The sequence below is a fragment of the Salmo salar genome, chromosome 04 (genome assembly GCF_965601325.2).
Source record: "Salmo salar chromosome 04, fSalSal1, whole genome shotgun sequence".
Classification (NCBI taxonomy): Eukaryota; Metazoa; Chordata; class Actinopteri; order Salmoniformes; family Salmonidae; genus Salmo; species Salmo salar.
This window is the reverse complement of record NC_138294.1, coordinates 57841922-57852779: the sequence shown is the minus strand read 5'-3', so window position 1 is coordinate 57852779 and position 10858 is coordinate 57841922. Positions and strand designations below refer to the sequence as shown.

General features: G+C 41.7%; 1 protein-coding gene across 1 annotated transcript; it reads right to left on the bottom strand.

Moving 5' to 3' along the window:
• Nucleotides 1–2468: 2468 nt before the first annotated feature.
• Nucleotides 2469–5356, bottom strand: LOC106603599 (uncharacterized). Its single transcript, XM_014197474.3, has 2 exons — nucleotides 3910–5356; nucleotides 2469–3811 (listed from the first exon to the last, which is right to left on the bottom strand). Exons 1-2 carry the CDS (start codon nucleotides 4532–4534, stop codon nucleotides 3066–3068), a joined length of 1371 nt encoding a protein of 456 aa, XP_014052949.1. The 5' UTR covers nucleotides 4535–5356; the 3' UTR covers nucleotides 2469–3065.
• Nucleotides 5357–10858: the final 5502 nt, after the last annotated feature.

Below are 10858 nucleotides of genomic sequence, written 5' to 3'. Positions count from 1 at the left end.
TGTAATAACTATATTTAAAATTATGAATAAACTTGGTGTCTTGGGTCCCTTTCAGAAGTTGTTTTACTGTAATAATTTTTAAAAGGATCCGATCCTTTTTCCCCAATTTTCACCTAAAATGACATACCCAAATCTAACTGCCTGCAGCTCAGGACCTGAAGCAAGGATATGCATATTCTTGATACCATTTGAAAGGAAACACATTGACATTTGTGGAAATGTGAAATTAATGTAAGAGAATACAACACATTAGATCTGGTAAAAGATCTTGTACCATCATCTTTGAAATGCAAGAGAAAGGCCATAATGTATTATTCCACCCAAGTCGCAATTTAGATTTTGGCCACTAGATGGCAGCAGGTTGATGAACCATTGCATATCTGTTCAAAATGTTGTGCCTAATTGGTTTATTAATACATTTTCAAAGTTCATAATTGTGTACTCTCCTCAAACAATAGCATGATATTATTTCACTGTAATAGCTACTGTAAATTGTACAGTGCAGTAAGATGAACAACAATTTAAGCTTTCTGCCCATATCAGATACAGTTGAAGTCGGAAGTTTACATACACTTAGGTTGGAGTCATTAAAACTCGTTTTTCAACCACGCCACAAATTTCTTATTAACAAACTATAGTTTTGGCAAGTCGATCTACTTTGTGCATGACACAAGTAATTTTTCCAGCAATTGTTTGCAGACAGATTATTTCACTTATAACTCACTATATCATAACTCCAGTGGTTCAGAAGTTTACATACACTAAGTTGACTGTGCCTTTAAACAGCTTGAAAAATTCCAGAAAAGGATGTCATGGCTTTAGAAGCTTCTGATAGGCTAATTGACATCATTTGAGTCAATTGGAGGTGTATCTGTGGATGTATTTCAAGGCCTACCTTCAAACTCAGTGCCTCTTTGCTTGACATCATGGGAAAATCAAAACAAACCAGCCAAGACCTCAGGAAAAAAATTATAGACCTCCACAAGTCTGATTCATCCTTGGGAGCAATTTCCAAACGCCTGAAGGTACCACGTTCATCTCTACAAACAATAGTACGCAAGTATAAACACCATGGGACCACGCAGCCGTCATACCGTTCAGGAAGGAGACACGTTCTGTCTCCTAGAGATGAACGTACTTTGGTGCAATAAGTGCAAATTAATCCCAGAACAACAGCAAGGGACCTCGTGAAGATGCTGGAGGAAACAGGTACAAAAGTATCTATATCCACAGTAAAACGAGTCCTATATCGACATAACCTAAAAGGCCGCTCAGCAAGGAAGAAGCCACTGCTCCAAAACCGCCATAAAAAAGCCAGACTACGGTTTGCAACTGCACATGGGGACAAAGATCGTACTTTTTGGAGAAATGTCCTCTGGTCTGATGAAACAAAAATAGAACTGTTTGGTCATAATGACCATCGTTATGTTTGGAGGAAAAAGGGGGATGCTTGCAAGCTGGAGAACACCATCCCAACCGTGAAGCACGGGGGTGGCAGCATCATGTTGTGGGGGTGCTTTGCTGCAGGAGGTACTGGTGCACGTCACAAAATAAATGGCATCATGAGGAAGGAAAATGATGTGGATATATTGAAGCAACATCTCAAGACATAAGACAGGAAGTTAAAGCTTGGTCGCAAATGGGTCTTCCAAATGGACAATGACGAGCATACTTCCAAAGTTGTGGCAAAATGGCTTAAGGACAACAAAGTCAAGGTATTAGAGTGGCCATCACAAAGCCCTGACCTCAATCCTATAGAACATTTGTGGGCAGAACTGAAAAAGCGTGTGCGAGCAAGGAGGCCTACGAACCTGACTCAGTTACACCAGCTCTGTCAGGACGATGGGCCAAAATTCACCCAACTTATTGTGGGAAGCTTGTGGAAGGCTATCTGAAACATTTGGCCCAAGTTAAACAATTTAAAGGCAATGCTACCAAATACTAATTGAGTGATTGTGAACTTCTGACCCACTGGGAATGTGATGAAAGTTCAGTTACACCAGCTCTGTCAGGGGGATTGGGCCAAGATTCACCCAACTTATTGTGGGAAGCTTGTGAAGGCTACCCAAAAAGTGTGACCTAAATTTAAAGGCAATGCTACCAAATACTAATTGAGTGTATGTAATCTTCTGACCCACTGGGAATGTGATGAAAAAAAATAAAAGCTGAAATAAATCACCCTACTATTATTCTGACATTTCACATTCTTAAAATAAAAAGTGGTGATCCTAACTGACCTAAGACAGGGAATTTTTACTAGGATTAAATGTCAGGAATTGTGAAAACCTGAGTTTAAATGTATTTGGCTAAGGTGTATGTAAACTTTCAACTTCAACTGTATGTCTATGTCCTGGGCATTTTAGTTGTTACTTACAACCTCATGCTAATCACATTAGCCTACGTTAGCTCAACCATCCCGCAGGGGGGGAAACACCAATCCCATAGCGGTTAAACAAAATAATACTATGAAAGTGTCACTTTTTATTGGTAAATAGTCAAAAACTTTATGTAAATGCATTGCTGTTCAAAATTAACAGGCTAATTCACACAGTTCCATATGAAAACAATACACCAGAATAATTTAATACATATCACTTCCCTATTATGGGCTAATTATGGCATTAAACTGTTGATAATGGTGATGTGATACCAAGAAAAATACACCAATGATTTCTGCATTGTGCTCCCAACTCAACTCAAGTATTCTGTATTTCCATTTTATACAAAAAAAGTGATATTTTTGAAGTAAATGGAAATCAACTCTTGATGCCAAATGGCTGTATAAACCTTTATAAACCAGGTGGAATCTGCAAACCTCTCATATCTATGACAACATAATGAACACACTTTTATGCCAATGAAGAAAATTGTGAACAAGTAGAAAAGAGAATATATATATACACATCTCCCTATTAGAATAAATATGACTATACACAATCAGCTTGTCTACATTGTCAATTTAATAATATTAACTTCTGATTAGGATGACCTTAACACAAATAATATCTCCATCCCATCACATTTATCAAATGTGTGTGTATGAATGTGTACCAAATCCATCCTGATCAGGAATCCAGGGACTGTGAGTAGAGGTGTGGCCATGTGTAGGAGGGCCCTGCTTGAAGTAAAGACAGTGACGGGTGGGGTGTGGTGGGGGAAGGTGAGTGGGTCAGCCTGTGCTTCTTGAGCTGGCCCAGCTCCCTGAAACAGCAGCCACACTGGGCACAGCGGTAGGGCCTCTCCCCAGTGTGGATGCGCTGGTGCTTATGCAGACTGTCCAGGTGGCGGAAACGCTTCTCGCAATACCTGCAGGGATATGGCCTCTCACCCGTGTGAATGCGCTGGTGTGTCTTCAGACAGTAGAAGCGACGGAAGCCCCGGCCACACACGTTGCAGCGATGCACCTTATCTGAGCTCTCCCTTCTGACTTCAAAATCCCCAATAAGACCAGGGTCCCCTACAATAGGTGGGACAAAGCCCATGATGTTACCATCATTGTCACCATCATGGTTATCGATGTGAGTTGGCATCTGTGGCGGCAGTTGTGATGATTCAGGGAGGTGTGACTCCAGCATACTAGGTAACTCAGGGTCGTTTTCAATTTTAACTGTTCCTTTGACTTCTTGCACCTCATCCAGCACCTGGATCAAGCCCAGGTCATTCACATTGCCTGCTGGGTGACTCTGACCCATCTCAAACTCAAAGTTGGTAATAGAGGTTCTGTGAGGGACCTCTGCTGCCACTGTTTCCCCCTCCTGCTCGTGTGGAATTCTTCTAGAGTCCTCTGATCCACTTGCACTGACATTGTACTCTGAAAGAGATGAATAACATCATGACCAGTGAGCAGGAGACTTTTCACTTATTGAGTGCATGCAAGTGTTGATGTCTATGTGTCTGGCGTAAGCCTACCTTTCTCTACAACTCCATCATCCGTGATGTAGAATTGATCCTCTGTATCCTCCTCAGTGTGTTGAGGTGAGCTTTCAACCTCTACTTGTGGCGCTTTGGATGTTTGTGAAGGATTGGAGCAAGAGACAGTGGAGGAGGATGTCCGTATTCCTCTCAAGCTTGAGCTGCTCCTGGGCCATTCATGCTGCACTGTTGGTAAGCAAAGACCTACACTAGGGAGTGACTTAGAAAACTGGGATCGTGTGGATGAGGCTCGAAACGACTTTGGCACACGAGTCGTGCCCCTGTTCAGCATGCTGGATGGACTCCCCGTACCAGGACCTAATGTACCTGATCTAGTATGGTTGTGATTAAAAAGTAAACACTGTTTGATGTTGTTCTCGGCTGCTGTCATGTAGTACCGTACAGCATTGAGTTCACCCTCCGATAGCTCAAGTCTCTCTCTCAAACTTTGGTTCTCACGATGAGACTCAGCAGCAGCAGTCCGAGCTGCGGTCATTTTGATGCCGACTACTCTGGCAGTTTCCTTTAAAACGGTTTCAACTGCACACCTTACTGCCCGTTCGATTGTCGATGCAAGTTCATATTGGAGGAAAGAGACACTGGCCTCCATCGTCAGACTCATGGTAGTGATTACCTAGATGGGACGTTTCCCAACAGTTCTAATAATCAAGCTACGACAAGTCTCAGGATTCAGTCCTTGTTTTGTAAGCAAGGTAGCTAGCTAGCCACGGCGTTAGCTACGTAACTCAGCTAGCTAACGTTAAATGTCTAGCTAGCCGCTTTGGCATGATACGCGAGTGACAGTAATTTTAAAGAGTTTTTAAATCAAACAAACTGAACAACTCAATTACTCATACATTGAGTCAACTTGTTTCTCGGATGTTCTTACTCAAAACCGTGGTAATAACTTGTTAAATGTTTTGCTTGCTCACCTTTCTTCTTCTTTACTGTTTATTGGCAGCCAGGCAGACCACAAATTGTGGTCGACAACTATAAACTGCATTTCCGCCACCTACTGTACGGAGTAGTGAACTGGAGTGAAAAAAAAATTACAGGAAAAAGTACATATATAAAAAAACAAAAATAAACCCTAATAACGCATCCCACTCCTTCAGTCACATACCGATCGATATCACATCCCTGCACAGGCTCAGGGGCCTGGGAGAGGGAACATTGGCGGCCAGTAGGCCGATTTCCTACAATGTTTCAACTGTTCGTTCCTGAAGACCCAAAAACATTTCAGCGCAGATTATGGGCGCGTTCCTCTTCCCAGGCGTTGCTGACGCATACCAGATTTTACAAAGCCTGAATATGTATTTAAGTACCAGCTAACCACATCATATGTTGTATAAATCTGGTGCCCGACGGCACAGTCGATGAGGCTAGTAGCGTAGCAAAGTCTATATTTTTATAACTAACCCACTTTTTATAATTGACCATAGCCTGTCGTTTCAAATGGGAGCAAATTAATCATAGTGGGCAGAACAAGCAAGGAGGTGGGCAGAGCCAAACACGAGCTAGCGAGGTCCTATTCGCGCGTTCTAACATTTATTTGCATATTTCCGTTAGGGAACGCCTGCTCCGTGAAGTGCGCGGGTGCAATAACTCAATTCGCCCTTGCACTCCTTCTAAACAATGCCGTTTTTAGAAACAAAGGGTAAAGTCTACAAAACGCAGTCCACTCTGTTTGTTACAGATTCTACTTTTGGAAACAGAAAACTGTGTGGAGATCAAATGTTTCATCAATTAATTTGCAGAATGTCCTCCAAAATCCCATTTCGCTACATCTCCCGCTGCTTGCCATTGGGCTTCCTCTCATCACCATATTTGGTAGGGAGTTGGAACGCCAACCAGATGTTTCACATATTTCATCCGGTGAAATATCTGGCTCATTGTTGTATCTGTGATTATATCCTGTTTCTTGGACGTCTTGTTTGCCAGCTCACACTCAGAGATACGCCCAACTCGGTGGAAATTCTCTCTCCCTCCAGCAGGTGGCGTTTTTCCGTTGTTTCTCCCTCCAAGCAAGGAGTTTTGTGTGGAGGTCAATGAGTGTCGAATTTGGTCAACAAAAAAATTAATGGATTCTTTTTTTATTTACTTTTTATTTAACTAGGCAAGTCAGTTAAGAACAAATTCTTATTTACAATGACGGCCTACCCCGATCAAACCCTAACCCGGACAATTGTGCGCTGCCCTATGAGACTCCCAATCATGACAGGTTGTGATACAGCCTGGAATCGAACCAGGGTTTGTAGTGACGCCTCTAGCACTGAGATGCAGTGCCTTAGACCGCTGCACCACTCGGGAGCCCTATTTGCTACGTGAGATTTATTTGATCAAATAGAAATGTCCTAATTTTTTAATTGTTAAGAGTGTACTGATATAAGTAGGACACGTGTCATCCCAGGCAACTTTGAGAAAAAACACTTTATAACAGTTGTCTCGAGATGGCTATGCATATTATGAAATGAGGCTAGTAACATAGCAACTCTCTCCATTGAATACAAGCGGTTGAGGTCAACAACCCTCATCGAATATTCAAATAATGATTACAATAATGAGATGTATTTGGCACGCCTCACCATGCATCAACTTTTGTGTGTCGCTTAGTTATGGCGTCAAACGAGGTACAGTGGAGGAGGAGCTTTGTGGGCCTTGTAGTTCTAGCAGAGGGCAGACAGACCCCATGTTGTGCAATGACCATACAGTCATTTTAACCAGCATTACTTACATAACAGCATAGAGAAACAGCTAAAATAGGGGAAAGTATAGTATAGGTCTAGTACTGACAGAGGGTCAGATGTTACGGGTCTAGGATGATAGGTGAGATTATATCTTTTCAAGAAAGCCCAAATGCACCTAACATAACTAGCTAGCTCCTCGAATATCACATAGAAACATTATTTGATGGACTATGACACTGTCATATCATGTTTTTTAATCCCTCCACAGGTGAGAAAGGCTTCCAAATATGCCAATAAATGAATGGTATTCTTCAATATTGCTTCTTTTTAAGGTCACAATTTTCCAGATCGTTGTTAAATAACTATGTGGCCTATGTGGCCAATAATGACTCTGTTCATTTGTTCTGGAATTAGCCATTCTCAGAGCCATGTATTTAGAAAGCTGGGCCAATGCAGTTTATGCATTATGATACATTTACATGTGTTAGGTTCTTATTTTTCAGAGTAAATAACTCACGGACACGTTCCCATCATCACAAGTATATATACTCCAGTTTAGACACTCCTCCTTCTCTCCAATCCTTACATCTTATGGTTCCACAGGAAGAGGGTAATATGATAATATAACCATTATTTCTCCCTTCAGGGGATCTGACCTGACCTCCTGACCTCAACCCCTCATTCGCCTAATCCACAGATGTCCTTAAAATAAAAGATGACACCTGTACCATATACAGTGCATTCGGAAAGTATTCAGACCCCTTGACTTTTGCCCCATTTTGTTACATTACAGCCTTATTCTAAAACTGATGAAATTGTTTTTTCTTTCTCATCAATCTACACACAATACCCCATAATGACAAAGCAAAAACAGGTTTTTCTACATTTTTGCAAATCTACTAAACATAAAAAAATGGAAATGTCACATTTACATAAGTATTCAGACCCTTTACACAGTACTTTGTTGAATCACCTTTGGCACCGATTACAGCCTCGAGGCTTCTTGGGTATGATGCTACAAGCATGGCACACCTGCAGTTGGGGAGTTTCTCCCATTCTTCTCTGAAGATTCCCTCAAGTTTATCAGGTTGGATGGAGAGCCTCGCTGCACAGCTATTTTCAGGTCTCTCCAGAGATTATTTCAGGTCTCTCCAGGCTCTGGCTGGGCCACTCAAAGACATTTAGAGACTTGTCCCAAAGCCACTCCTGCGTTGTCATGGCTGTGCGCTTAGGGTCGTTGTCCCGTTGGAAGGTGAACCTTCGCCCCAGTCTGAGGTCTTGAGCTCTCTGGAGAAGGTTTTCATTTTCTCTCTGTACTTTGCGCCATTCATTTTTCCCTCGATCCTTACTAGTCTCCCAGTCCCTGCCGCTGAAAAACATCCCCACAGCATGATGCTGCCACCACCATGCTTCACCGTAGGGATGGTGCCAGGTTTCCTCCAAACATGACGCTTGGCATTCAGGCCAAAGAGTTAAATGTTGGTTTCTTCAGACCAGAGAATCTTGTTTCTCATGGTCAGAGAGTCATTTTAGGTGCCTTTTGGCAAACTCCAAGAGGACTGTCGTGTGCCTTTTACTGAGGACTGGCTTCCGTTTGGCCACTCTACCATAAAGGCCCGATTGGTGGAGTGCTGAAGAGATGGTTGTCCTTCTGGAAGGTTCTCCCATCTCCACAGAGAAACTCTGGAGCTCTGTCAGAGTGACCATCAGGTTCTTGGTCACCTCCTTGACCAAGGCCCTTCTTCCCCGATTGCTCAGTTTGGCCAGCTCTTGGAAGAGTCCTGGTGGTTCCAAACTTCTTCCATTTAAGAATGATGGAGACCACTGTGTTCTTGGGAACCTTCAATGCTGCAGAAATGTTTTGGTACCGTTCCCCAGATCTGTGCCTCGACACAATCCTGTCTCAGAGCTCTACGGACAATATCTTTGACCTCATGGCTTGGTTTTTGCTCTGACATGCACTGTTAACTGTGGGACCTACCTGTGGGATAGGTGTGTGCCTTTCCAAATCATGTCCAATCAATTGAATTTACCACAGATGGACTCCAATGAAGTTGTAGAAACATCTAAAGGATGATCAATGGAAACAGGATGCACCTGAGGTTAATTTCGAGTCTCATAGCAAAGGGTTCGAATACTTATGTAATTAAGGCATTTGTGTTTTTTCTTTTTAATAAAAAACCTGTTTTTGCTTTGTCATTATGGGGCAGAGGGGTGTAGATTGATGAGGGAAAAAAATATTTTATCAATTTTAGAATAAGGCTGTAACGTAACAAAATGTGGAAAAAGTCAAGGGGTCTGAATACTTTCCAAATGCACTGCAGAGTTGAAATATATTCCATTTTGAGTTTGCATGCCAATATTACACTGTACATCACAGATGACTGAAATGTAACACAACTGTTTGACATAGAAACACTGGATTTCTAGCATGAAAAATGAATAAATGTTTATTCATTATGAAATTATGAAAAATATGAATGACATTCCACCCATGAGGCCACTAAAGGTCATTTGACTGCAGAAAAGGACTATGTGTGGACTTTGCTCTGATTTAGGGGAACCCCTATTGGAACAAAAAAATCAGACGATGTATGCTTATGAGTAGTTCAAGTAAGACATTTTTAGTGGCACGTATAATATGTGCATGCATGCGTCTTTTCAATCTGTGGATGTATGGCTCCTTGTGTCCATCTCTTTGCTCAAGCCCTTGCTGTTGCTAGGCAACCTATCCTCATTTACTACAGTCCCTTATGGGGCCTGCAGAGGGACAGGGCAGGTGGGATGTACCATTGCCTTACTTTGTGTAGGGGGAGGATGCTCATTCCTGCCTCTAATATTGCTGCCTTGCTGTGTCACTAACTTGCATGTCCAAGCCCTATCACCCCTTTGTCTGAAACAGAGTGTACTGCAACCAGACCCAAAGAAGGTAGTCTACTGTATTATGTTGAACTTCAAAGCACCCCTTTCAGCTTTTCCAATGACTTTTTGGAATGCACTGACACACAAAGTGTCAAAGAAAGCAAATCATGCGTTCCCTTTAGATGTGTGTTGATCATTCACCTATCCACAGACTATGGCAGGTCTCGACACCAATTCAACCAAAACCAGTCACTGGGTTTCTGGGGTAAGCCCCCCCAAAAATATTGTTTTAGCTAGGAGTAAGCATACTTATATAGAAATGGAGAGCTTTTTTGTTATTGTTTTGTTGATTAAAATGCATTCTCTCAGGAAGTCAAATCTTTTTTTTGTCTTTCTTTGAAGAAACAGCAATTTTGGCTGATTGAAGGCCTAGGTTTTTCCCTACCCTGGGGTCATTATTATAAATAAGAATTATTGGTTTGTTTGGTCCAATTTTGAACAATGGTCTACTCTAGTTAAACCATAGAATATATTTATCAGGGCTATAATGGCCATTTAGAACCAGCTGCTTGTTTCTAGTTTACTCCTGTCTTACAAATACATTACAATATAAGGATATAATGATTATCGATATTGTGTTTGTTTGTTTACATTTACATTTACATTTTAGTCATTTAGCAGACGCTCTTATCCAGAGCGACTTACACATGTGTGTGTGATGTGTGTGCGTGCGTGCTTGTGTCTGTGTCTGTGTGTGTGTGTGTGTGTGTGTGTGTGTGTGTGTGTGTGTGTGTGTGTGTGTGTGTGTGTGTGTGTGTGTGTGTGTGTGTGTGTGTGTGTGTGTGTGTGTGTGTGTGTGTGTGTGTGCATGTGCACGCCTCTCTGTCTCTCTATCATACTCTAAAGTGTATACAGTTCAATGGCAGTTTAAAAATGCATTATATAGCCTATAAGAATATAATTATTATGTAAATGACGTGTGTATTCTGTATTGTGTGTGTTTGTGTGGTGTGTGTGTGACGCACAGGCCTCTGACCTCTCTATCGCACTGTAATGTTCACACAGTCAATGACAGAAAATAAAGTGAAAGTTTAAAAAAAAATGTGACAGACAGATGATTTCAAAATGAGCAGATTACTCCCTATCATGAATATAAAACCATGGCTTGATAAAACCCCAGCAGCTCTCACCAGCCTATGGCCTTGGACTTTCTCTCTCACACACACACACTCTGCTAATTATACAAATAATTAAAGGAATCCTTAGTTATCTCCAGAGTAATTAGGCTACTCTGAGGTATTAATTACACAAGTAGTTTAATCAAAAAGTGAAGGGGAAGAAGTAAGAAATCTGCTATACTGAGTGATGAGTTGAGGCCCATTGGAGCAACTTCAACA

Bases quoted from the DNA above. Each gene is read 5' to 3' on its own strand.
- LOC106603599 (XM_014197474.3), bottom strand. From the start codon at position 4,534: ATGAGTCTGACGATGGAGGCCAGTGTCTCTTTCCTCCAATATGAACTT. The intron at 3,812-3,909 runs GTAGGCTTACGC...CATCTCTTTCAG, and splicing joins TGATGGAGTTGTAGAGAAAG to AGTACAATGTCAGTGCAAGT.